The 26784-nt window shown below is 44.3% G+C and overlaps 3 protein-coding genes across 3 annotated transcripts; 2 read left to right on the plus strand and 1 right to left on the minus strand.

Moving 5' to 3' along the window:
* Positions 1-93: 93 nt before the first annotated feature.
* ift140 (intraflagellar transport 140 homolog (Chlamydomonas)) lies at positions 94-21543 on the plus strand. Its single transcript, XM_076093940.1, has 30 exons — positions 94-225; positions 671-834; positions 983-1204; positions 1423-1544; positions 1673-1803; positions 1934-2109; positions 2197-2288; positions 2367-2473; positions 2564-2706; positions 2808-3011; positions 3363-3435; positions 3602-3693; positions 3912-4039; positions 4203-4320; positions 4428-4549; positions 4647-4782; positions 4899-5030; positions 5575-5816; positions 16152-16329; positions 16838-17028; positions 17122-17217; positions 17322-17454; positions 17619-17762; positions 17942-18070; positions 18200-18382; positions 18488-18691; positions 18864-19076; positions 19301-19467; positions 19574-19715; positions 19863-21543. The coding sequence occupies exons 2-30, from the start codon at positions 688-690 to the stop codon at positions 20040-20042; spliced, it is 4347 nt and encodes a 1448-aa protein (XP_075950055.1). The 5' UTR covers positions 94-225; positions 671-687; the 3' UTR covers positions 20043-21543.
* On the minus strand, positions 9124-14356 carry tmem204 (transmembrane protein 204). The gene is made up of 3 exons (XM_076092722.1): positions 14077-14356; positions 13139-13294; positions 9124-9616 (listed from the first exon to the last, which is right to left on the minus strand). Exons 1-3 carry the CDS (start codon positions 14354-14356, stop codon positions 9372-9374), a joined length of 681 nt encoding a protein of 226 aa, XP_075948837.1. The 3' UTR covers positions 9124-9371.
* A 132-nt stretch (positions 21544-21675) lies between the features above and the next one.
* ccdc78 (coiled-coil domain containing 78) lies at positions 21676-26413 on the plus strand. The gene is given in 16 exon segments (XM_076093939.1): positions 21676-21741; positions 21995-22126; positions 22194-22280; positions 22500-22859; positions 23439-23489; positions 23579-23667; positions 23940-24018; positions 24162-24287; positions 24377-24573; positions 24679-24853; positions 25494-25537; positions 25629-25695; positions 25827-25927; positions 25980-26044; positions 26327-26349; positions 26351-26413. Coding segments are annotated over 16 exon segments (1725 nt in total).
* The last annotated feature ends 371 nt before the right edge of the window (positions 26414-26784 follow it).

The following is a 26784-nucleotide window of genomic DNA, read 5'->3' on the forward strand; positions in this document are numbered from 1 at the left end:
GTGGTGAGATAAGACCTTCGACAACTACTCGGGTTTGCTCGTTGCTTTCCGTAGCTCCTCCCCCTGCCCCGCCTTCGAAGTTGTCAGGGGCAACTGGAGGAGACGCTCTTTACTCCCACTGGAGGCTACACAACAACACTAACGTTAGGAGTGAAGCTCGATGTTTGAAGTTCTGTCGAGATTAAACAAACAAACTGACACTAACCTGAAGAAAGCGACACTGAGGTTGGTCTTAAGATAATGTAACAGAGCGGTTCACTTCTACAAGCAGCGAGAGAAATGAATGCTAACTTTGGCTAGCTTAGCTAATGTTAGCAGCTAAAGCTAACTTAATCATTAGTCACTTAAAGGTACTAACGTGAATGGCAGCTGATAGGGCAATCTGTTTAGGTGTATTCATAGTTAAGATAAAGTGTAGGTTGTTCATCTGTACCCATTAGTGATATAATGCTAGCTAAGTCCACTAACGGTACCGTTACACATACAGTGGAATTCTAAAAGTGGAATCAATGGATGCTATTTAAGGGTACGTTCAAGGCTTAACTAGTGATTAAGTTAGCAAGCTTTTTTAAAAATCACAGCTAGGTAGCTGGACATTACGCTGCACAACAACAACAAACAACAGTGTCCCCCCTCAGCACCAATCCCCTGTGTTTTTGTTCTTATTCAGAGAGGAGCAGTGGGGACATGGCGGTGTATTTTGACCACCGCATCGAAGCCCCTGACAGCAGTAATGTGCCCTCTCAGTTGACCTGGCACTCAGCTCTCCCTGTACTGGCTGTGGCCTCAAGCAGCCCCACCACTGGAGGCAATGTAGACCTCTACCTGCAGCAGGTAAACTCTGGGCTTTTCCTGATGATCACTGACACAGAAAACAAAAAAAAAACACTCTGTTATATCCGCTGATAGTCACTGTCTGTGGATATTCTAAATTACAGCATACCTGACAAAGTGTGTATACTTCATCCCTGTCCGTATGCAGGGGGAGTATGTGGATAGCTGCCATTTAGAACGTCCTCACCAGCCCACCGTGCTGCGCTGGCATCCCATAAAGCCAGTGTTGGCACTGGGCTGGGAGAATGGAGAGGTAGTGCTGCTCACACACCCCTCCGGAGATCAAACAGTCCTTCCCAGCGCACATGCAGCCGGCATCACACTGCTGGAGTGGAGTAGCTCCGGCAGCCGCTTAGTAACTGGCGATCAGGTGAGTGTATTGCAGTGACTGTATACACAGACACTCTTGTACATATATACTGTACATGTCATATATGAGCATACCTTCTGGGCCGGATACTGTGACCAGGGTCGGATTACCAACATTGGCATAATTGGCAGAGAGGGCCAAATGCAATCTGAAACCATTTAAACTTCCCATTTGTTCCTATAGAACCACATAAATATAGTGTAATTATTTAATGACAGACTGGAGCGCTAGCAGTCTGGAAGGTAGATGCTAGAGGGAGACTTCAAGGAAACCATCTTGTGAAGCATGAGTACAACAAACCTCTCACGTGCTGCATCTTCAGACCGGCCTCGCCTGGGGAGTAAGTAAACAGGATGCAATGCTCGGAGTTAGTTATTTATTCTTGCTAGTAAGATAATATTGAAAACATTATGATGTCACTGGGTCTGAATGCCGCATGCTGATAGTAGAACCTTACTTATGTTACAGCGATGTGGCAATGCTAGCCCGGGCCTCAGTTAGTGGAGATGAGAGTGCTCTGGACATGTTCAGTTGGAAGGGAGCACCTCTCAAGATGGGCCCACAGGAGGGCCTCGCATTCTACGTCAGCACCGCAGAAGGTGGGACTTTTGTTTTTTGTTGTCCTCGTTGCGCGCAGCATTTTAAGTACATTTGCTGTCGTGAAGAATTATTGCGCCACCGTGAGCGTGTGTCGTTCATGACTTTTACAATCTCGTACCTTGTATATAGGTAAGGTCCACAGCGTGGATGAGCTTTGTAAGACGAGCACACTTCTCAGTGTGGAGGGCGCAGTCAAGAAGCTGCTCTATCTGGAGAAACGAGAGGTACTCGCTGTGATCACGGAGACCCTGATGTTGTCACAGTACACTCTTGGACCTGAGGGAGGAGCCCAGGAATTTATGAAGGTACACAAAAATCATCAGAGATAAAAAAAAATGTTTTTCTTAAGGTCAGTTTCTTTTGTGAACATGTTTTTTTTTTTTTCACGATAGGTGAAGTTGAGCAGCAAGACCGGGCAGAATGTAGACATTGTCTGGACAGCGAACGGCCTCCTTATCACAGCAACGGGGGAGCAGGTCATCAGGTCAGTGTACACACACTGTTTGTTGCACACATACCTAACATTCCAATTGTGAACTTGAATATCTGTCATTGTTTTTAGGCTGTGGGACCTGGACGGAGACGACAACTATGTTTTGTCCCTCAACGAGACTCTGGGGTTTGAGAGAGGAGAGATGATCAACTGTGTTGCTTATTGTGAAGCAAAAGGTAACAGCTACATTTTCATCCCCTTGTGCGAACAGTATAAAGTGCTCTTAAACCTAATTGTTTTTGTATTATGTTTTTGGCCACCCCCAGAAATCTTGGCAGCTGGCACCAGCCAAGGCCGCATAGCGATGTGGAAGATGGTGGTGCAGCCAGGCGGCGTCAGAGGTGATACCAAGGCCCAGTGGAAGCTGCAGACACCCACAGAAATAGAAGGAAATGTCATTCAGCTGCAGGTACTGTCTGGACTAGCATTTCTTACTAAATGTGACATCAGCACATACAAATAAATATATAATATTCCGCTGGGAAAGTTCACTCAGACCTTCTATTTCAGTGGGGCACCAGCCTGAATCTGCTGGCGGCCAACAATTCCAACACAGTGCGGATTCTGTGTGAGCATGTGATGTCGGCCCATTTCAGCCAGCAGGTGGCAGCGGTGCAGCTCACCCCGACCCAGCTCAGCATCACTCTGTTCACCACAGGAGTGAACCTGGCTCTGCAGTCTGACATGCACATCAAGGGAGTGTGTGCTACTAAGGTAAGTCTCTGTACTTGAAGAGGCCACAGTGTGTAGCATGTACGGGGCTCTATTGGCAGAAATGGAATGTAATATCATAACACAAGTATGTTTTCTTTAGTGCATAATCACCTATATTTCTGCATTAACCTAGAACTGATGAACCAAACACCGGCTCCAGTTAGGGCCTTTTGTGTTTTTGCGTTGGCCACCGTAGCTTAAAGTTTCACAATCTATAACCTCACCCCTCGATGCAACACAACGGACCTTTGAGAAAAGACAACGACCGCCTCTACAAAGGTTTTCTCATGAAGACGAGTAAACATTGAAATAGAAATCCTTGTAACTGGATGTGTGTTGTCACACCAACAGGATTCAGTGACAGTCTGGAGCGGCAAGCAGGTCACGGTGTACGAGCTCTCAGGGACAGTTCTTCGCAATACAGGTACGAGACTGAAGCCGACTGAACAGACCAAACAACATGTTCTAGATGTGACACTGCACTGATTCCCGTGTACTTCATCCACGGCCTTCATTTGTAAACCTGTGCTTTTCTCCTTCATTTTTCTAAACTCTCTCTTTTTCCACCTCCCCTCTCGCTGATTTCCCAGGATCGTTTCCTTGTGACTCCCATGTCGTAGCTGTGCATGGGGAGAACCTCTACACGGTGGAACCTAACAGGGTTCAGATTCGTACGCCACAGGTCTGTTGTCCCACCCTGGGACCTACTATCCAATATTCACTAAACACAGAGAAGGGACACAAATGTTTGAGCGTGCATTTTATAAACACAAACCTGGTGTTGTTGTTTTACAGCTGAATTTGAATTTCCTTTTAAATAAGCGTAAACACACAGGCAAGTGGTGTTTGACACTCTAAAGTGGTTAATTGTTGAGTCATCTTTTTTCCTCTCTTATTTAGGGCACCGTGAAGCAACTGCTGACCTTTTCCAAGGCCGAGGGCAATCCTGTACTCCTCAGTGTGTGTCAGTCTTACCTGGTGGTAGGCACAGACACGGCACACATCCGAGTATTTGACCTCTCCAGAAGGTATATAATGTTAATGAGGATGTTGGTATCACTTCAGCTCTGGTGTCTTTCAATGAAAAAGTAGTAAAAAGAAAGCCAGTTAACTTCCATGTATTTTAAATTTCTGTTCATTGATTACTTCTATGATCCAACTACTACTACGTCTTCCTGTCTGTCTTTACAGAGATGCCAAAGCTCACTGCAGTGCTAAGAACCTGGCTGAGCAGATTGCTAATCTGGGAGCCTTGAAGTCCGTCAAATGTAACGCCAGCGGCACCCAAGTCAGCATCCTCATCTCTCAGGTGAATGGCCAACAAACAGTCACCCTTTCCTTCATATGTGTCTATAATGTGACTATTTCATGTGAATATTTCTTCTTAACTGAACTGTTTAAAACTCTCCCGTTTAGGTTAATGGGCGTCCGGATCACAAAGTGTACTTTTATGACGTTGAGATGGACACTGTGACACACTTTGACTTCTTCGTCGGCAGACCGTCCAGTGGTATCTCACAGCCGGACGAAAGCGAAAGGTAGCTGATGTTGCTTTTGTCTGTGTTTGGATTCTTCCCCCGTAGAGTTTCCTCCTCCCGGTTGTCTAACACTATACCTGACTGCTCTGTGTCCCAGGCAGCAGTTTCAGGGGACCGAGCTCAGCGGCCGCTGCCCTGTATCTCACTTCTGGGATGAGAGCGAACCTCGTCTTCTCGTTTGCGAGACTGTGCCGATCAGTTCTGAATGCTCATCCACTAGTTTCTTGGAAACGGTAAAGATAGTCCTGTGCAGCTTGCTTACGTTTGAGCATTCTTAGATGATTGATGATGATTTTAATGAAGTCAATTTCCAAGTTGTCTGACAGTGTCTTGTCTTCCTTCTGCTCAGACCGACGTGTCGGTAGTGACGCTCTTCTGTACGCAGGAGCATGGGCTCCTCCTACAGGACTGCTACCCTAAACCTTCAGGCCTGCAGGCGCTCCTCGCTCTGGATGTGCCCTACTATTATTTCAGCTGCAAGGTGAGGAACGAGAACTGTTCTGCTCGTGTGGTGTCTCTTCAGTGGATTGGGTTTAGTCCTCGTGTTTTTGTTTGCACCATCACTCTTCTTATGTGAAACTCACGCTGTGTGTTTTGGTCTCACGCACCCCAAGCTATTATTTCGGAGGGGGCGTGTCTTTCGACCAGAAGTAAGTGTCTGTCCCTTACAGTCTGTTCAGAAAGCTTACGTATTCTTGACTCCCAACAGCTGTGGTTGTGTATGCTTTGTGCTGCATTTGTGCCTAAATTTAAGTACCGGCTCTCCAATGCAAGATGAGCAGCACAAGTGCATCCCTGGAAAATCTAGATGTCACTATGCTGTGTCCAGTTCCCATCCACCGTGTCTTGATGAATAGATTTGTTCTGTGATGCTTTGTTGTTCTTTGTTTTCCCCATTTTGCAGTTTAAAATAGTTTTACTAATAAGGATCATACCTCACAACGTGCTACAGTTATTTCCTGGCTTTGAATCGCTTTACCAAATGTTAACACCATGTTTCCCCCCCCTGCTGTACCCTTCCTCAGCCTGGTGAGACAGATCCAGCAGAGATTTCAGCCACAACATCAGCAACTCCACAGCAGACCCAGCCGTCGACGGGTTCGGGTCCTGCCCAGATCCCCCACATGGTGTCCAGGCGAGCTCTCAGGGACTTCGTGGGCCTGGAGAACTGTGAGAAGGCAACTCGCGACGCCATGCTCAACTTCAGCTTCTACCTGACCATCGGCGATATGGACGAAGCCTTCAAATCTATCAAGCTCATCAAGAGGTAAGGCCTCAGTACAGGTGGCAGCTCAAAGTGGAGGAGACGTGCAGGATGGCATGTCCTTGTACGGTCGCTGTAACTACATCTCCCAGCAGCCCTTGCCACAGGGGCTTTAGTTCAAAGGCTCAGCAAAGGCCACAGGGATAGCATTGTTGCTATAACCTTGACTCTTCTCAGAATGCTCTACAACAGTTTGCAGTAGGAGAGCTGAAACTATTTGCTTTTGACTTACATTGAGAATGTGGCATTGTTGCCTCTTGCTTTTCCAAACCCCGCATGTCATTCGACACCTTCGACTGTAGAGGTCAACATGGAGGAAAACGACCACAATAGTTTTGTAACCTTCATCTTGATTCGCTCTCTTTAAGTCTGACAGGTTAACAAAGGCTTAACGCTGCCTGTTTTGTGTTGTCTTATCTCTAAGTTATTCAAACAAAGCACGCACTTGTCAGGTGGGTGAAAAAAATACAACAACACAGTATTTGTCTTTGGAAAAGCGTGCATATTTAAATACTGTACATGCCGAATTACACAAGATATAAAACTAAACCCGGCAGTGTATCATATCGTGATGCTATAATCAAATCAGCTCCACCAGAGAATAACTTTTATTTGATGATGTAAGAACATGAAATCGTATTTGAAACACAGGACATGATTAAGGACTTTTTCTGTGTCTGTGCTTCGGGAAGGAACTCTTGAAATGTGTATATAGGCTTTGCGACTGTTTCTGTTACTGTGCGGGTGTGTTCGGAGGGGATGTACTTTTCTAAACACACTGACTTACACACACACACACGCAGGCACGCACGCACACACACACACACATTAGGTCCCGCTTGCCAGCTTGGTGCAAAAGGAGTGCCCTTTCCATTCTTGCAAACATTGAATCAGGTCAGTAAAAGGATGTGCGTGTCTGTTCCTGTGTGTGTGTTGGGGAAACGTATGTGATTTCAGAACAGATTGGATATTATCTTTAGCACAATACGTGATTCACGGCACTCGGTCTGAATTCTGCCGTAGCGTTGCTTTGGCGCGTACAAATATAACACAAATGGGGAAAATAGCATAAAAACAAATAAATAAGAAATCAGCTTATCACACTGGCCGGATATTCCAGAGAGGTTAATAGGCACGATGACAGCTTTACTAAGTTCCTCATTGATGGCTATTTTTACTGCTGCTTCTCAGGTCAGCATTGTGTTCAATTCCCGCATATCTCCAGCCACAGGAATATGCATTTCCTGCGGCGTAAACCTGTACCTTCTGGGACTTGTCTGTATGCAGATCTTTGAATTGACAAAGACTCTCATACTTGAGTCAGAGACTGGCTCAGTCAAGCTTCTTCCATCTAATACACGGGGCTTTGCTCAGCCTCATCTATGGATGTTGTGAATCAAGTAGAAAAAATGATTAAAGTAACAATTCATCGAATCCAAAACGCATACTCTTACCATGAACGTCCCTCTGCCTCCCAAAGCAGCATGTCAGACGGGTTGGAATGTCTTTCTTCAGTCCAGACTGTGCTACTTCCTCTCATTCATGTTGTCCTTGACTTCAGGTGACACGCTGCAGGGTTATCGTGCTACATGAATGCAAGTCTACTCTTACTGTCTTTTTGCCACTGCATTTGCTATTTAACAGCAGAAAGTCCCCCTTTCCACCAGGAACAAAAACACCCGAGGAAGTGTTCAGGAGTGAAGCCGAGACTGATGGATGATGTTGTAGTCGGGCGGTACATGTGACCCTCGTGCTCTCGGTTTATGCCATTTGTCACAGGAAATGTAACTCAAAGCATTACAGTTCTTCACCGCTGTTAGTCTGTCATTCCTCTGAGAAGCTATTCCCGTTCCCTGAAGCAAACATTAGAATTAGAATTGTACAAAATGTAGATATCTATATTTATCTTCACAGGTTTGGGGTCAGTTTTTCAATGATGGTATTGGAATTTAAAATGATTCTACCAGTGCACTCGGATAAGAGTGTTAGTGTTCAATAGCGGTAACGCACAACACCTAAAGCAGTATACAGTATGAGCAGCACTTATACTGTACTGTGCTATAGCTGATGTGACAGTTCATACGGACTCTTAACAGAATGTTGAGCGAGGTTCATTCTTGACCTTACTCATTTACTGCTGGAGCCTTTTCTTGAGCTTTCAGTCATATCTCACTGCCCTCTTCGAGCGAATGTATATCATCCTCTTGTTATCATCTGACATAGGTTGTGTACATAGCACTGTACTCCGGTCACATGATAACACTTGAGCAAATTCTAGTTGCTGAATAAGGCCGTGGTAGATGGTCAAAAGCTCCAGAAAGAAAGTTAGTAAGTGAACCTCGAGTAAAGAGTATCACAAATACAATTCTGTTGCTAAAGGTTAAACAAATACGTGTTATATGTCATTTCTATGTTGTCCATTTGTCAGGTGTGGTGTTGGACACCGAAACAGCAGCAACAACAACAACAACCACCACTGTGTTTGAATATTTACCAATACATTTATTGACTTTATATGATATATTATTATTTTAATGTGCCCCTATGTTTGACCCACTGATAGCCTGGAGTTATGATATGGTCACAATAATAATACTACTACTAATGAGAGCATTATCCGTTATACCAACACATTATATTACTTTGAGTATACAGTATGTACCACAAGCGGGCAGAGCTTTGTGTGGAAGGCCTCGTGACAAAATGCGTTTTTAAAATCTGCATGTCATTTCAAAATGCAGTTTACTTTGTTACCCAAAAAAAATCGAAATCACTTCCATTCATTAATTGACAGTTATTTTGTGTTTTTATATCTTCCATTCTTCAACTGTAAAAATATGAATGTGATAATGACGCATTCAGAGAGAGTAAGAATATTCCCTCATTTCCGTAGGTTCTTCTTTATTTGATCAAAATATCACCTCTCATTGCTTTAAATTTAAACATGCTCACTGATTTGGTAAAAGCCACTCAAGATGTCTGACTTCTGCTTTCACCTTGTTAGTTTACTTACTTACTTGCAACATACATCATTAATAACAATATGTAATAAACTGGTAATAAGCTTTAAAAGGCTGAAAACAAATATGAGGTATTCTGGTATTACATTTTCAACATCTTTCAATAATTTCCAATTTATAATTATGCAGGCGGCCATTTAATAAGTGCACATATAAGAAAACAGGTCAAGTTCCAGCTTGATCTTTCCATGAGCAGGTTGTTCCATTGAAGACGTTTCATATTTAGCCACAAATGAGCTCACCCAAGCATGAATACAGTTTTAAATATGTTTGGAAGCTGAGGGTTGATTTATACGTCAATTTAACTTCTGTGCCCTAAGAAGCATTATAATTCTGACATCATTGCTTATGGTGGGAGAAGTTGTGAAATATAGAGTTTTACAATTGCAGTACATGTTAGTCCAGCTGCTGTAGAGCCACAGGGAACGCCCTCTTTTCTTGGAGGGTAAGCCGGACTAAAACATGTAAAGTTGAGAGCACAGCCTTGTCACTGTGGTCTATTACTCCCTATCCGCTTGGGGTTATGAAGTCCCGTGACTCAACAGGGCGACTCCACGTAGTCGTTGTCTAGGCGTGGGTGGAAAGGCGACGCCAGCGAGCGACTGATGATTATAACTCGCGGTGCGAGGCAGTCATCGCGGCGGTGTAGAATGTTCCAGATGAGCATGGCCGCAGCCGTGGTGGCCAGCAGGCAAGCAGCTATGTCCAAGTAGCAGGAGAAGGACAGGTGTGTGTAGGGCCCGATCCTGTAGAAGGTCACGAGTCCAATCAGCAGAACAAAACCTGCACAGGAGCATCGAGAGGAAAAAAAAGGCTTCAGTCAGGGAAACCCCACTGCCATTCATTCAGTCATTGAGCAACATCTCGTTGTACAGTGAGGTTCCAGTTAGATGTATTTATTGGATGTTTGGCCAAAGAAAAGAAAATGTTCCTCAGGCACTCAGAGCAAGGAGAACATGTTCTGAAGAATATTTTCTTTTCTTTGACTATGTATGTACTTTACTAATTTTAGTTTAGTGCTTTTCTTTTTACATTTGGAAAGAGTGTGTGGATCCCACATGCTCAAATGTAGACTTCCATCCCTGTAGCCTTGTGTTTCACCGTTCAGCGGGAGCTCTGTGTGGGGCCTTTGAATTTGGAAATCTGTTTCCTCCTCGGGAAGAACTTCTGAGATCAAAGTTCTCAATGGTTTGAAAATATCAGAGCATGAATATGTGTGCGGAAAAAGCCCTTTGAGGTGTTTTATCTCCTGACTTCTTTGGTTCACAGGGAGTCACGCAATGAAGAACTCCTGTTTGCATGCGAAGCTAAAAAAGCCACGGCCTTCAATTCCACGCTGTTTCTTTGATCTTATACTTTGTTTTGTCAGCGTTGTCTGTGGAAAGTGGAAAGTTATTCTGGAGTGTGTATGAAAGCCCACAACAATCAATTGCTATAAGTACAAGAAGAAAGGTACAAGTAAGGTCTGGAGCCATGATCCAATAGTTCAACAGTAAAACCTGCCCCGTCCACAGTGGTATAAATACAGGCACTAAAAATATTCACTGGAAATATGGATGTTGGTGCTTTAGGATATGAATCAGTCAGTTTCCTGGAAGAATCAGCGCCACCAAGGGAGTGGGGGGCGGGGGTCACTTGTATGTCTTTCTCTACGGTGAGATGGCTGTCATTGTTTTTAAGTGAGGATGTGGATAATTGTCTCTGTATCATTGCGTGTCTACACATATCAGAATGCAACTTGTTTGCTCGATCGGTTCGTGTTCAACCTGTTTGGCTCCTTATCCAAGAGAATGAATAATCTCCCGTCCAGGCTCCAGCCAGGGTGCGCTGTGTGAACCTCTTTTTTTGGCAGAGACTTATCTCTCAGACTTCCTTCCCCTTCTTCCTCTTTCCATCCTTCCTTCCTTTCCTTCCTCTCCACACCCTAAGCTTTGGAGGTTGATATATATTCGCTGGACACTTGACACGATCTGTCACAGAGAAAGTCTTATCTAAAGGCCAGGTCTTGGAAATTAATTTAGCTGGTTTGCTTTCCACCCAGATAGCCGCATCTCGGTTCATTTTTAAAGGCACACACGCTTGATTCAAGCTATTAGGCTGCCTGGAGGTCTTGCTCAAACCTTTATCACTCCCTTCATGAATCTCTTGAGCCACAGGTTTCTGGGAAAGGTTTGACTCCTTCCTGAGCCAGATTTAAAAAGCTCTGAAATGAGCCCCCACAGTTGCAATTCCTCAAAATCAAAAGAGGGAGAGAGGACCTGCGGCCATGACTTTTGACACGTTCGTGCTGTGTCCATTCAGAAAACACATTCCAGAGTGAAATGAACAACATGGGCTTTCAGCTTGGCCCTGCCAACACCGCTGAGATATCACTGAATGGAACTGGATATTGTTATTCCACAGTCTGCCTGCAATAGCTGAGAATTCTGGCACGTCTGAAAATGAAAACATTCCTGAGAAAGAGAGTGATTGGTAAAAATATCTCCATTCATTCAGGGCTGAAGCCCATTCACTGACTCTGTGCGGGAGGTCTAAAGTAGGAATGGGGTATTAATTACTGAATAGACTTAATAGTAAAAAGAAACTGTCTTCAGCTGGATATTTAGTAAAGGAACGACAATATTAATGTATTTTTTTTAATCATTTCTTTCTTATTTAAGACGACTAACTAACTTGTATTATTGATGGAGCCAAAATGACGTAATTTCCCCTCATTTATGTCATTTTTATCTGTTAAATGTATTAACTTTTCCTGAGTATTCTGCTTTTGGTCTGAAGCATCCCGCATGTCATCTCATGACCCAGCAGCTTTGTTGGCCATATATGGTAAAAGAGAGTCAAATTGGAAGATGCCGTGTTTCCAGAGAGCATCGCTATTTTTAGACGTCAGGGAAGTAGGTGTGTGCTGCGTACTGCTTTGTAGACTTTGTCGCTATTGTTACTAACGGCAACATTTGCAGACGGTCTCATAGGTAATCATCGGTCATATTATCCTAACAGCTAAAAATGTTCACCACACATGTTAGTGATAGTGATTTATGTTTATTTTGCCATTGTCTTTGTTAATCAAGCTCTGGTGAGATCACTGGGCCCTGAGATTTGGCTGCTGGGTGGGTCTCAATCCTCTTGCCAAGGTCTTCAGATAAAAGGCCTCGTCCCTGCTGCCCTGAGTGCCGAAGACGCTGACGACAAAGAGGAGATTCTTTATTCGCCGCTGCTTTACGACATTTTGTAAACACAGACATAAAAAGCCAGGCCAGCTTATCGAGACAGAGGCAATTCCCACCCTGCTGTCGTGTGTGTACCACAGGACGTTTCTCTACCCAAACACACTATAAACACACAATCCCTCCTGCCAGTGCACACACAAACACACAGTCCCTGTTGAAACTGTCTTTCCCGTCCATATACCCCCTCCCCTCGTTTTCCTTCTTCAGCTCTGGGGTTTGCACAACAGGTAGTCACAGACATTTCCTCGTCCTGAGCAGGGATATCCTGGCGCCCGACAGTCGCTCCCTGGCTCGCTGCAGCTCTGGCCCGTGGACTCTGGGACTAGGACTAAATTTAGACCCAGACCCCCCTTCATGCCGCTCTGCCATAAAGATACCAACCGGCTGAGCGACCGCTGCACACAACACACTAACTCACCAGCCAGATCTTGATGTGGCACAGTGGGAAGGATGCGTGGGTACTGGGTGTGGAGGAGCATTAAAGTTATTTCCCATGCTTATTGATCCTGACGATGGCCCCCTATCTGTTCTCTGGTTTCCTAGTTTCCCCCTTTATTCTCTCACTTTGTTTGGCTTTGGCAGTTGTTTTTATTTAGTTCATTTATACTTCTTTCTCTGTGCACCTAAATCAAAAACACTGCTGTCACATTTGACCCACATTATCTATTTTTACCATGGATTTCTACTTACATTACATAAACATATTGTCTAGCAGTCATTTCCCCAAAAAAATCCAAGTTTATTTATTACTGAGTAAACAAAGCAAGAGGTGTGCCGCCTTTCGCTTTTGTCTGGAGGTTTTCACAGTGTCTTTCTGCAGTATTTGTCCCGAGAGCCTGATCTGTAGTGTTGGACAGTCAGCCTGTGATTGTATCCCCTCTCTTTGGCACTCTACCAGAAAGCAGTTGAACCTTGCCCTGCAGCATCTGGATTTTTCCTCTTTCTTTGTGATGTTATGTGCATCGTTTTTTTTGGACAGAAGGATACTTAGCATTTACATCAGACGTGCTTTTTTCTGAGGCTTGTTTTCCTGCTGATGCAAACAAGACAAGTTGCAGAAACTGCTGGTACTCACTGGCTAGCTGGAAGAGCGCAGCGATGGCCTCCTCCCACCACTGGGACTCCTGTGTGATGAAGGGCAGCTCCATCAGGCCGAGGAGGAAGATCAGCTGACCGGCAGTCAAGGCCACCGTAGCCATCAGGTTACATGCCCGCATCATGTCGAATTGCACTTGAGGGACCAGAAGAAGAGCGGTGTCATTATTCCTGCTCTGTGATCTGCATTAATTGGATCTGCATGATAAAGTTCGGTTCGGTCTTGATCTCATATACAGTATACATCTGTAGCATGGTGACATTGCGACGATTAAAGTTTTGTCTTCAATGGGGTCTTTGTCTAACGTTAGTAGGCAGCGCTGCCCATTGTGCTAAAGTTGGCACAGCGGACCTTCAGCGGTTCCCAAACTTTTTCTTGAATGGAAACTTCTCAATGGAGCTTCATTTAGCGAAGCAGCACAACACTGACTCTGCCTGAAAACTCATCCCGATAGTGTTTATACTCATGTCAGCAGCATGAGTATAGCATGAAGCGATTGCCTTTAAAATGAATTACATACTATATAAATGAGTGGCTGGCTGCCATGTGCTACTGTTTACACTAATACAACAGACTGCCATTGACCTACAGCAAAGTGCTTTGATTGAGTTTCTTGTTGTTGTACAGAATTGTTAATCTAGTGAGTTCAGTTTTTGGCTTTTGGGTTCTGACATGTAGTTAGTCATCTCTGGCCAATCAGAAGCTCCTGAAAATTGAATCTATTTCTTTACTGACTCGCAGTCAAGTTTGTTTCATTACTAAAGAACTGTTACATCCACGCTATATACCAATCAATTAATCAACAAGTCTGATGAGAAATAGATGAGACACTTTGAAGTTTGTTTATATCTTTCTTTTTCTAGAAAGCAGGCATAAATAACATCACATTTTAATTCAAAACTAGCGTAAAAACTTACGTCTGACCGTGCTGCGTGATTCTTGGTAGCCTGCATAATCAGAGCCCCATCCCAGGCCTTCGCACTGCCTCTGTGTCCCCTGCCCCCGTCTCCCAGCCTGCAGATCCTCGCGTCCCCTTTCCCCACCCGCGGGACACATCCTCCACAGTCCCACACTCCTCTTGCGTCCGTCGTCCAGGGCCTGCAGGACCCAGCTGGGGGTGAAGGCTGCAACGTTATTAAGGACCAGGGACAGCAGGGCCACTGCCACCGCTGCCGCCACCAGCCTCTGCACGGCCATGCGGCGCCGGACGCCCGCCACCTCTCCCCCTCCCTCGTGTTCCCCCAACGACCCCTGATCCTCGGCAGTGTCCTGCCCGCTTCCCTGCCTCTCCTCTGAGGCAGTAGCACCAGCGGTGCTCTGGGCCCCCGGGCTCCTCTCCACCTCCTCCGCCACCACCACCACCTCCTCCTCCTCCAGCTGTCCCAGCTCACACAGAGGTGGAATTGCCAAGAGTGTTATCTTGAGGCTTAGCTAACGAACATCTCCATTCATCCTCATTCAGGACTGGATCCTCAGCCCTCCTCCTCAGACAGCACTGCGGGTACGCTGGGATTAATCCAACTGGCACCGTGGTCCATTCCACTGGCTCCGGCTGGCTGCAGCTTGACTCTTAGATCTTGTTCCTTGCTTTATTTTCTCCCTTTCTACTTTGTCGTCTTCTTTTCCGTCTACAGTGCGCTGCTTACTGCGCCGGTCTGACTTCTGTGTGTGCAGCTGGATTCTCTGTGTAGGCAGTAGATTTTTTTTTCCCCTTCAGCACTTCACCTTGCCTTCGGAAGAGTACAAATGCAAAAAAAAAAAGGATAGATTCTAACAGTGTTGCTCGCAGCTGACTTGTCAGTGGCTTTACTGGGTCTCTCAACTAGAACATCCCACACTGCCTGACTGGAACCAGAAGTCCGTTAACCCACCTCCTTTGGCTTCTTTCTGTCTTTCCCTCTCTCTCTCTCTCTCTCCCTCGCTCACTGATTCTCTGCAAATCCTTCAGGTCAGAGTTGAAATTTGGGGGAGTTGCTGTTCGTCTATAATCCGAGACATCAGTTCGCAACTGTAGCAAGCTTTAAACAGACAGTTCCCTCCTTCATGATCACTTTAAACGTGTGTGTGTGTGTGTGTGTCGGTGTGTTTGTGTGAGAGAATGTCCAAAAGACCCCCTCCTAGACGTCACTGTTGTGTATTCTTTTGTCTGGAGCCCAGGGGGCGTTCGCTAAAGTCCTCTCTCTCGTGTGCAACAAACATATTGGCCGGCGCAGTCAGCCAGCAACAGGATGTGTTTCCTGAGAGGAAAAGAGAAAAAGAGGATGGGAAGAGGGGCCAAATGTGGACCTATTCCTTCTCTTGTCTTTCCTTTTTCTGTCTCTCTAGATCTTGCCGCCCTGTGTGCGGCTAGCTCTAGCAGTCCAAGTATCTCACATTTCATTTTCAGGGTTGGTTTTTCTGTGACCATATAGAGACAGATCTTTGCACAGTTACAGTTGCTCCATTCCCTCCATTTCATAGCAGGGCCCCTAAAGATTTGGGGTATTTCCTGTTGCCTAACTTTAATAAACAGCCCACATCTGTATCAGCTAAAGCAAGGAGGAGGGAGGTGGACGCAAATAGAGACCAGATGGCTGTGGAATCTTAAATTTGGAATAGACGCAAAAGCAGCGGGGGTCGAGGGGCTGATTTACGTCAGCAAGACAAAAAGGGGGAAAAAAAGGAAAGACAGAGGTAGAAAAGCACGCCTCTCGCTTTGTGTTAAAGTCCAGCACACATTCCTGTTTCTCTGTGCTTATAGCAGTGTTTGTGTGCGTATCTTTATGGACATTTCTTGTGATCCTGATGCTCCAGTACTAGAGGTCTGGCCAGTGAGAACAAAGGGTATATATACATATTTTAGACAGCTGTGTCACTATGTTTACATGCACACTAAGGGTGTAGGACTTCAAATAAAGTGTAAATAACTGTGTTTTCACACTTGAATAATAAAATACCAATGCAGTGGGAACACATTACCCTTGCAAACAAGCCGTTTCTCCTCTCTCCGTAGTAAAGCGGTATGGGAAAACATGGCACGGATGTGTGTGAAAACCCGCCAGCTGGATGTGGCACGCGTGTGCCTTGGGAATATGGGAAATGCCAGGGCAGCAAAAGCACTGAAGGAGGCGGAGATTGAGCCCGAGCCAGAAGCCCGAGTGGCTATGTTGGCCATTCAGCTCGGCATGCTGGTAAGATATTCAAGTAGAGTGTAAATCAGGCTTATAGATTGGCTCGTGCCCATTTTTCTCCGCCCAATGTACCTTTCATTCTTCTTTGTTTGGCCATAATGTATTCTTTCATTTTGCATTGCAGCTTTTAAAATTTGAAATATGTCGGATAAAGACATGAAATGTTTATTTAGTAATGTACTATTCTTTCTTTTATCCAGCCACGCTTTCTGTTATCCTTTTTACAACATACATTCAAAAACAGAAAAAAAAAAAAAAAGGGACAATGTAAGAAAATGTAAGATATAAGGCCATCCCCTCACTCCAGATCATAAAATCCATCCAAAGGATATTTGTTCTCTTCATAAAACCCCCCAAAGCTGTCGTCTAACGTAATGCCACATCCTTTTGGCTACATATGACATGTCCTCTTTTTTTAGGTCGAAGCAGTGCACCACACAGTGACCACGGGACTTTCCGAACCGAAAAGCATTTCACCTTTCCATCATCTTTTCCTGTCGTCCAATAGGAAGATGCAGAAAAGTTGTACAAGTGCTGTCAACGCTATGACCTGCTGAACTATTTCTACCAGGCGTCTGGCCAATGGCAGCAAGCTTTGGAAACAGCAGAGAGCCACGATCGCATCCACCTGCGCACCACCTATTACAACTACGCCAAATACCTGGAGTCCATGGGCGACAAGACCCTGGCCATCGCGTAGTAAGACAGAACATCTGTTGTTGTTTTGTGTCAATGATAACGTCGTTTTTAATTTTAGTAGTTAAGTATTACAAAGTGTGATTGTTGTTACAGTTATGAGAAATCAGACACACACAGGGTCGAAGTGCCCAGAATGCTCCAGGATGACACATCATCTCTTGAGATCTACGTCAACAAAATGAAAGACAAGTAAGTCCAGAGCTTAAATACGGCGGTAAATACTTCATCACCTGAAGAGCACGTCATATTTCCATACAATACGCACACGCTACCCTATCATCGTATCTGTCTAGGAACATCTATAAGTGGTGGGCCCAGTACCTGGAGAGCCAGTCAGACATGGATTCAGCGCTGCGTTTCTATGAATGTGCTCAAGATTTCCTCTCTCTGGTTCGAGTCCACTGCTACATGGGGAACATTCAGAAGGTGACTCAGTTTCTATTACGGGTGTCATGTAACATGTATCATATTTTATTGGAAAAAATTACATTTTTACATTTTATATACTATAAAATAGGAGCTTTGTTGATTATAATATTGATATAGTGAGCTGTCCATACATGTGAGAATGTATTTATTTGCTATACCAGGCATCTGAGATAGCCAATGACACAGGCGACAGGGCAGCGTCGTACCACTTGGCTCGACACTATGAGGGCCATGATGATATCAAACAGGCCGTCCACTTCTACACACGAGCCCAGGCCTACAACAACGCCATACGACTCTGTAAGGTAAAGCTCTGTGTACCTTTCTGCCCGTCCTTAGTTAGAAATCTCTGTGAATACCAAGACTTTTCAGTGGCAGAAATGCTGCACATTCTATATTTTGTTGTGTGTTCGCTCATTGTTGTTGCTGCGCTTTAGCCTTTCTCTCGGTGGGTTGTTGACATGTGCGTGTCGTGTCCTAACAGGAGACGGGTCTGGACGACCAGCTGATGAACCTGGCTCTGCTCAGTAACGCAGAGGACATGATGGAGGCTGCCTGCTACTACGAGGAGAAAGGCACCCACATGGACCGAGCTGTCGCACTCTATCACAAGGTCCCTCACAAATGCATGCTATTTCTGAATGACTTGGGCTATGTTCAGGTTGATGCACTCTAAATATTTCCACAAGGCGGCAGTACTTTGACAGTTTATTTATTTTTGTTGCTGATTTCTCCGCTGTAGGCTGGTTACGTCTCCAAAGCTCTGGAGTTGGCCTTTGCCACCCAGGAGTTCTCTGCACTTCAATTGATCGCTGAGGATCTGAACGAGCACTCTGACCCAGCCCTCCTGGCACGCTGCTCCGACTTCTTCATCACACATTCCCAGTACGATAAGGCAGTGGAGTTACTGGTAGCAGCCAAGAAGGTGACTGTTTGTGGCACATCGTCGCCCAATACGTGGAAATTTCAGTTCTTAAGCGCGTACTTATATCTATCACTCTTTTCATTTTGTGTATGTACGCGAACAAAGTACCATGAAGCCCTGGAGTTGTGCGTGACCCAGAGCTTGACCATCACAGAGGAGCTGGCAGAGAGAATGGTTGTAACTGATTCAAAAGACTTGTCCGAAGAGGCCCGAAAGGAGCTGCTGGAGAGGATAGCGGACTGCTGCATGCGTCAGGGCAATTACCACCTGGCCACCAAGAAATACACACAGGCGGGGAACAAGCTGAAGGTAATACTGTGGTGTGTAGTAAACGCTATATATCTTCTCTGCAAGCTAAGAACATCTTACAGGCATCTGTGTGAGAAGACAATCTGCATCTGGTCATGTGACATGAGCAATACATTAACAAATATGCAATGTTACATTTTAGTGTTTGAATGTTGTTGTTTTTTTAAAACAGGCCATGAGGGCACTCCTCAAGTCTGGCGACACAGAGAAAATTGTCTTCTTCGCCAGTGTTTGTCGTCAGAAGGAGCTTTTCATCATGGCCGCCAACTACCTCCAGTCTCTGGACTGGCGCAAAAATCCAGAGATCTTGAAGACAATCATTGGTTTCTACACTAAAGGGAGGGCACCAGACCTCCTGGCTGGCTTCTATGAAGCCTGTGCACAGGTAGAGCAATACTTCATACAACATATTCTGACATTTCATGATGTTTATTCCTGGTACTTATTGGTCTGGTTATCAATTGACTAGAAGCATTTTGGAAGAAATCTGTTCAATTTAGAGCTGTGGTCTTAAATAGCATCCGTTCTGTAGAATAAATGTTACCTCAAGAAAATGAATTCTTAAGTTTTAAGTTTTTTTTTCAAATAACAATGTTTACCATTGTTTAGGTGGAGATTGATGATTACCAGAACTATGAAAAAGCTCTAGATGCTTTGACTGAGGCTTTCAAGTGCCTCTCCAAATCAAAGGACTCTTCAACTGGACAACAGGAAGTGAGACTAGCTGACCTGCAGCATAGAGTAACGCTGATCAAGAAGTTTGTCCACGCTCGCCAGTAAGAATATAACTCGTATCTGTTCTCTCTTTTTTTTTTCTTCCAAAACAGACATTTTCCTGTGGGAGGTTTTGTTGATGGTCTGACTCTGAGCTTCTGTCTGCAGGTTGTACACGGAGGATGCTGCTGAGGCCGTGCGGTTATGTGAATCCTTGCTGGACGAGCCGGAGTTGGACCCTGCTGTCAGGATTGGAGATGCATTTGGTTTTCTGGTGGAGCACCACTGTCAGCAAGGCAACTTCCAAGAGGTGACTATCAGTTGTTTCTTCTTTTAATTAATTGAAATGACACTTGAGTACAGGGGAATATCTGCATTCTGTCAAAGACAGTTTTACATGTCAAATCATATTGATTGTAAGTTGATGTCGGCTCTCCTTTCCATCTTTCTTCTCCAGGCCTACCGTAAGCTGGAGGAGCTCCAGAAGCTTCTGCCATCACAGAACGTCAGGTACTACATTAGCCAGGCCAGCCTCGAGTCCCTGGAAAAAGAAATGGGTGTACCCATGAAGCGTGGTGACAGCAGGCACAGTGTGAAGGAGGAGGATGAAGTGGAGGAGGACTTAACAGTATCCTAAGAGGATTCTATCTTTATTTTGTTGAACAATATAATATATTTTCATATATTTGGATCCTTTATTCATGTGTCTGAATAATTCATATTTTCAAGCACATGAATATGCAAGAGTCTACACTTTCTCAGACCGGGAACCGACTGTGCAGAGTTACCAGCACATGTCGCGGTAGTAAAATGAGCGCAGTAATTGGTGTGTTGATCATCGTCACACAGTGGACGAGCGCTGTGGAGCAAAGACAAAAGAGATGAGGGGGAAGAGAACGCTACACCAAGACCACATGAGGTTATTTAAAATCTTCCACACTCATTAAAACAGTTGACATGAGATGATGTCTCCTACCTCAAAAAAACAATATTTGACCTGCAATACATTAAGGTTTCCAGTGTGACTGAGGACGAAGTGAAGGAATCAACACTGGAGGCTCTAATTGTAGAGCTTTGATATATTAATGGTCACCTTCACATAGATTTGAGCAATCTTTCCATCTAATGCAGAGGTAGTGCATTCAGATACGAAATTCTACTGAATCTTCACACTATTTTTTTAAATGTTGAACACAAGTAATCCTTAACCTGTATGATCTGTAACAACAACAAAAGGTCATTTTGAAGGCAGATCTTCTATTCTACTTTCCATCCTGGATTAAAGTTACTGCTGCAGAATTATCGCCTTTGAGCTGAATTGTACATCTACGTTTGGCTCTGAATGTGCTGTTTGTCATATAGTGTCAAAATTTGTAAACTTTGTAAAGCAATTTTCAGCTATTTTTGATAACTTGTGAGTCTACTTCACACGTGTGAATTAATGTTTTACATTACAATTCATTGTTCCTATACATTAAAAAGTTACTGTAATAAAACATTTTTCTAATTCAATTGCACTCTATGGCCTGAAAGGTTTTATATCAGTCGTGGTATTCATATTCATACGTTTGTATTGAACTCTAATAGACCATGCAGGTTGGTGAAGCTGGCACACTCTGACTTGTCGTAGTAGGAAAAGCACAGGTGTTCCTAATAACAGTAACGATGGCTCCTTTATTATTCACACCTGTGCTTTTCCTAAAGTGACAAGTCAAATGTCTGCCGTTTAAAAAAAGGCTTACTGATCAGTTTTTATAAGTTCTCCTAGCATGTATGCATGTCACTGCCAGGTCAGACAATCAATGCTCATTATTTAAACATCACATTAAGTCATCGTTACTACTGATGTCATGATGATTTAGTGACATATTGGCCACTTGTCGTTTTTCAAACTGTAGCCACAAGATGGCGCTGCAATCAATGCTATTTTCCATCATCCGGCCTCTGAAGCCATAAGTGGTTTTGGCTCAAACTTGAGAGGCTGAAACAGTAAAATCATAAAAGCAATAAGTTAATGTATCTGTTAGATGTTCCCATGAAGTTCATTTTTTTGTGATACAACTGTGATACAACTATTTCGTTGACATTTCTACCGTGGCAGTTTGTGGTGCTATTCCTTGATTAGAATAAAGTTTGAAAAAAAAAAAAAAAACCTGTGTCCACAACTTTTTATTGTGTGTGTGTGTGTGTGTGTGTTGACGAGCCATGGCAACATTGTTGGTGGATACAGTGTGTGCGTTACTTTAAGCATCCGTTGACGGTGAATAAAGATGGACACAAACCACAAGACTCCAAATGAACTTGAGGAGCGACTTCAAGCTCTGATCGAAGAAAATGTGAGTAAATGACTGGTCAGTGTTTATATGCAGGGTTATCACTTCTAAAAGGTTAGTTGTTTAGTTGGTTTGTGAAGTAAGCTTAGTGGTGGAAATGAACAAAGGCCACAGACTCACAGGTGGGTATCTTAACGCTAATTGTCCTTGAGATGCAACACGAGCTACAATGGAGCCAACATGGGAGAGCCTGAACGTGGATAATGTGCCTTTGTCATGTCATTGTAGAAAGCTGTTTCTGTTCACCTCACTGTAGTTGCAGCTGCGTGGCAAAAATGAACGCCTTTTCACCAAAGTGGGCTACCTGGAGAGCAGACTGGGCCACCTGGCCAGCTCCAACGCAGATTTGTCCTGCAGGCTGGTCCGGAGTGAAGAGGAAAAACTCAAGGTAGCGTTCATGAGCTATGTGAAGCATTTATGAACTACAAGTTCAATGCATCTGTCTGAACTTTCAGATATCTAAGGAGCTCGTGGAGGACAAAATCCAGACCAACAAGATGAGAGAGCAGTTTGAAGAAGAGACGTTTGAGCTGAAAAACAAGGTGAGGGTTATTTGCTGGTGAAATGTATCCTTTATTTCACCAGTGAAGCTTTAGGATGAGAAGATTTAATAATCCTAAAAGGGTTTGGGGGGGGGGGGGGGGGGGAAGCCTTTCCTCTGGGTTAAAATTAAGTTGTATGTGTTAACTCTCCGTGTGCATACAGTGTGACCCTGAATCACTGAGGCTGTCTGCACTGCACTTCTCTTTTCCTCTCGTTAGATATTGAACCAAGCCGGTGCAATGACAGAGCTTGAGATGAAACGAGACAACTTATTCAGGGAACTCCAGTCTGCCGAGGCTCTTCTGAAAATGGGAGAAAAGAGCGGCCAAGACCTGACAGAGGAGTACGCCACGCTGAAGAAGAACTACCTCGCTCTGGCTGAGGCTCGTGATGAGGAGCTCGCCCAGAGCGACAAGCTGAGCACTGAGCTGCTGGCTCTGGCCCGGGCCCAGGACGCCCTGCGTAGGCAGCTGGAGGAGCATCAGCAGCAGAGTGAGAGGACAACCACCCAGGGCCTGCACGGTGAGCTGGACAGGGTGCGGGCCTTGATCAGCCGCATGTCACGCAACAGAGTCAAGGTGAGTTAATTCACCTTCAACACGATATAGGAACGGGCACAGGGGACTTTCAGTTCCTGGTTTGATTCCCGAGTTAAGTTCAAGTCTGTAGTTCCTGGAATTTTTGGGGCTTTTTGTTGTAGTTGCCCACACCAAAATCTAAATTGTGTCATTATTGAAACCAGAAGAAGAAAGAAGAAAGAAATGCTTTTCAGCTCCAACATAAGCAGAACATGTTCTTGATGATAAAAAACAAACAAATGTAAATTATAGTTTGTCTTGTGAGAATCATGTTTCTCACATTTCTTCAAAGGGTGCATGCAACTTACTACTATTGCAACATGATTTACTGTACTGTTAGGTAAGCAAGACTAGTATTCCCCACATCATTTCCCATATCATTCTCAGACAAAGCCTTGGTTTTGCAATCAAGAAAAGATCATGTTTATAAAACACGTTTTCTTTTGACTGCTAAAACCTTTTCATTTTGGGTTGAACTACATCTTTCATTTGAAATATTATACTTGCCATTGTTTCCGTTTGTATTTATGTCATTATATGTTAAATGTTTATTCCAATTGTATAACATTGTATATACAGCTTGAGGATCTGGCAGCTTTGGACAAAGAGCAAAAAACTATGGAACAAACTGTAAGTGTTTTATTCTTTGGCGCAGTGGCCAACACACATGTTTTATGGGCATCAGTAAACTTACCGTTGGTTCGTATGCTCTCACGTAGCTACTTGGAAACCAGGATGAGATCAAAGACATGCTGGAGAAAATGAAGAACAGCTACGAGGAGCAGCAGAAGAAACTGGAGGAGAAAGTGTGAGGGCCGGTTTGTCATGTACTCGTGCACAAGCTTGATTACGGTGAAACACCATTATCAGCCAAACAGCCAAACCCGTCTCAGGAAGTACGGCCCAGTGTTCATCCCCCTCACATCTGCTCTGTGGTCCCTTCTTTGATTTTTTTTGTTCTAAACCGTGGTTTTATTTGCTGTGTGTGTGATGTGGTCTCTTTGCATCGCCCCTGTGATGTGGCTGTCCGTGGATTTTGGTCGCTACTCTCTTATTGTTGAGCCTGTGTTTGGTTATCAGGGTGGCAATGGGTAAAGAGCATCAAGAGAACAAGAGAGCCATCTGTAATCGCCAGCAGGATCTATCTGAGCAGAGTGCGGTGAGCATTTAAACATCCCACACTGATTTACAGAACATCCTGAAATGATTATAGATTATTATCACTGTTTCGCAAACCTTTGAATTCATGTTTTTCACTTGGTGGAAATGTTTCAAATCATGTTGGTCATATTTCTATCCAAGGCCCTGATGTGCTCTCAGAGCCAAGCGAAGGAGGCAGAAGAAGAGAACTCAAAGCTGCAGCTTCAACTCAAAGAGCTGAATGAGGAATACCGTGCAAGGCTCGTGTGCTATTTACGGGACTTAGCCGTAAGTTGCAGTGCTCGCACACTCATGTCTACAAAGTAGTGCGGCACAATGTCTTAACACAACATCCAATGTGCACGCCTCTCGTTTAGGAGTACGTCGATGGACTTGGAGAAGGTAAAAGCCCTTCAGGGACTTCTAAGATGAGGGCACACGTGGACAACATGCTCCAGGATGTTCGTTCATCCTACAGGGTCAGGGAGGAACAGCTAGCCCATGCTGCTCGCTCATATAAGAAGAGACTACAGAAAGTCACCAAGACCCATCATGCTCTTCTTATTGCGTACAGGTGAGACTTCATGTGTGCTTTGCTGTTTGTGCAGACATGAAGAAAGCAGATTTCCAGCTAATCCATAATGAATAACTGGCCACATCGATACACTGTGATCTTTAGGGTTCAGAGGGACCAGGTCTTAGCCCAAATGGGGTGCGGTCTTGACCCCGGACCCCCCGAAGCCAGCTTCAGCCTGGAGCCCACTGAGCTCAGAGGTGAACCTGAGAAGGAGCTCCATCACCTCCGCCAGGACAAGGCGAGGCTGGAGTGTCAGCTGCAGGCGGCCAGGAAGCAGGTAGCACAAAAGAAAGGTGGCTGCTTTGAAGTGACCTGCTTTTGTTTTGTCTGGTGTATTTCTGTATTTGATCTGTGGGGATTCTTCTTTGTGTCCATTCTTCCCTCACAAAGCCAAACGGCATGTGGCGGTGAACTGGAAAAAATGACATCAAAGTGTGTCGTATGACAATAAAAAGCTTTACTGCTGCAGAGGTGGACTGCAGATCATGTAGCAGAACTGATGGATGGGTTGATTTAAATCGTACCTGTGTGGTTGTCACGATGACTGCTGCAGCAGTGTCGGCAGTAAATATTTGTTTTAATGTGTTTTAAAATAAATGATTTGTCTTTTGTGGAAAAATTCTAATTTTCATAGAAGAGCAGTGACTGGAAGTATCTGCACCTGGTCAACAAATATTTAAAGCTTGTGACTTCCTGTACAGACAGAAGTGTTATTTACTGAGCTTTAGATATGCTGGTATTTGATTCTGTTTCTTTCCGATATTTGTTCCTATGGGGCATTTCTTTAGAGAATTGAATTGAATGAAAGCCCGACCTTGTTTGTACTTCAAAGTCTTCATTTATATTGCTTCATTGTTTTACATACTTTTATGTATTTATGGGGATTCAGGACCTTCACCCTGACTTTGCCGTTGCAGGTGGCTGTCCCCGAAATGCCTGTTCAGAATGTAAGCCGTCAGGAGTGAGTGTCATTTTTTCCATTTTACCAAATGACAAATGGGGTCAGCTGTGGATTGTGTCATAAAAAGTTATGAAAAATGTATCATTATCAGGCCGGCATGTGAGGAATCCTGGTCAGACACGAGGAAACAGCTGAGGGAGATCGCAGACTCAACACTGGTAAACAAAACCTTAAACTTTGGATTATCAAATTACATCCCTCACACAGAGAACATTCAATTGTATAACCTCACTTAAAAACTAATTATTTTCTTCGATGAAGTTGATTTGATTTCCTTTCTTCAAAAAAGGCGGGCTTTGAGAAGGAGCGCGCCCTTCTCCTAACCAGGGCAACGGTTGCAGAGGCGCAGGTGTGGGAGTTGCAGGACTATGTTGACAATCACCTGGGCAGGTCAGGAAGTCTTTCTAAATAGCGTTACATTGAGCTTTACCACTACCTGCAGGTATAAAGAGGAGAGCTCACGTCTCTGCAGACTGCATGGAATACAGGAGGCTGGGCGCTCCCAAAGTGCAAATTCCTCACTCCATTAAGAACAATGTCCACAAAATCTAAACCCCAGTCATTTATTGCAAGTTAGTATCAAATTGCACAGTTTTTACATTAAACCTCATACTTTAAATTCTAAAAATGAAACAGGAAAATGTAGTTTTAAACATTTATTTAAGTGAAATCTTACATGTACGCTGGTTTCATTCACATTCCTTTTAAAGTGGATACTTATTATATAAACAACTTGATTTGACCAGAGGACATAATGTATGTGATGGTGTGCATTCACACCATCACTAGGTGGTGCTGCTCATACTGGTGCTTTTCCCCATGAAAGGCCCCCAAAGAAATCCGGCCTTGAGAAAAAAATGCCTGGAATGTTTGTAAAGCTTATGTCAATTTCACGAGCTCGGGAGAAGAAAGCGCGGTGACAATGAGGGGTCACCCTGGTGAGAATAATGTCATTACATGTTACCCAGACACATGCACACCCCGTGAATACTTTCCCCTCAATGCCGCGCTGGGAACTGTGGTGCAAACAAGGCAGGCTTTTTTTCAAGAATGAGGGTTCATATTTATAACCTCCGTGTTGGTGTGAATATTCATCTATTCCCCTTTAAATCCCTTTAACAGTGAAAGGGTCTACATTTTTTTCTGGTGTGTTTTGGTATCTGGGTTTCCTGCCATAGCTCCATAGCTGGCATAACTTAAACATTGGGACATTCTTTCTGGAAAACAAATACTTTAAAAGTTGAAAG

This window comes from Anarhichas minor, unplaced genomic scaffold (assembly GCF_050575085.1).
Source record: "Anarhichas minor isolate MPS153535 unplaced genomic scaffold, ASM5057508v1 ptg000017l, whole genome shotgun sequence".
Lineage (NCBI taxonomy): Eukaryota > Metazoa > Chordata > Actinopteri > Perciformes > Anarhichadidae > Anarhichas > Anarhichas minor.

Bases quoted from the DNA above. Each gene is read 5' to 3' on its own strand.
- ift140 (XM_076093940.1), top strand. From the start codon at position 688: ATGGCGGTGTATTTTGACCACCGCATCGAAGCCCCTGACAGCAGTAAT. The intron at 1,545-1,672 runs GTAAGTAAACAG...CTTATGTTACAG, and splicing joins AGACCGGCCTCGCCTGGGGA to CGATGTGGCAATGCTAGCCC. The intron at 17,455-17,618 runs GTGACTCAGTTT...TTGCTATACCAG, and splicing joins ACATGGGGAACATTCAGAAG to GCATCTGAGATAGCCAATGA.
- tmem204 (XM_076092722.1), bottom strand. From the start codon at position 14,356: ATGGCCGTGCAGAGGCTGGTGGCGGCAGCGGTGGCAGTGGCCCTGCTG. The intron at 13,295-14,076 runs GTAAGTTTTTAC...TGGTCCCTCAAG, and splicing joins ATCACGCAGCACGGTCAGAC to TGCAATTCGACATGATGCGG. The intron at 9,617-13,138 runs GTGAGTACCAGC...GCTCCTGTGCAG, and splicing joins TGCGCTCTTCCAGCTAGCCA to GTTTTGTTCTGCTGATTGGA.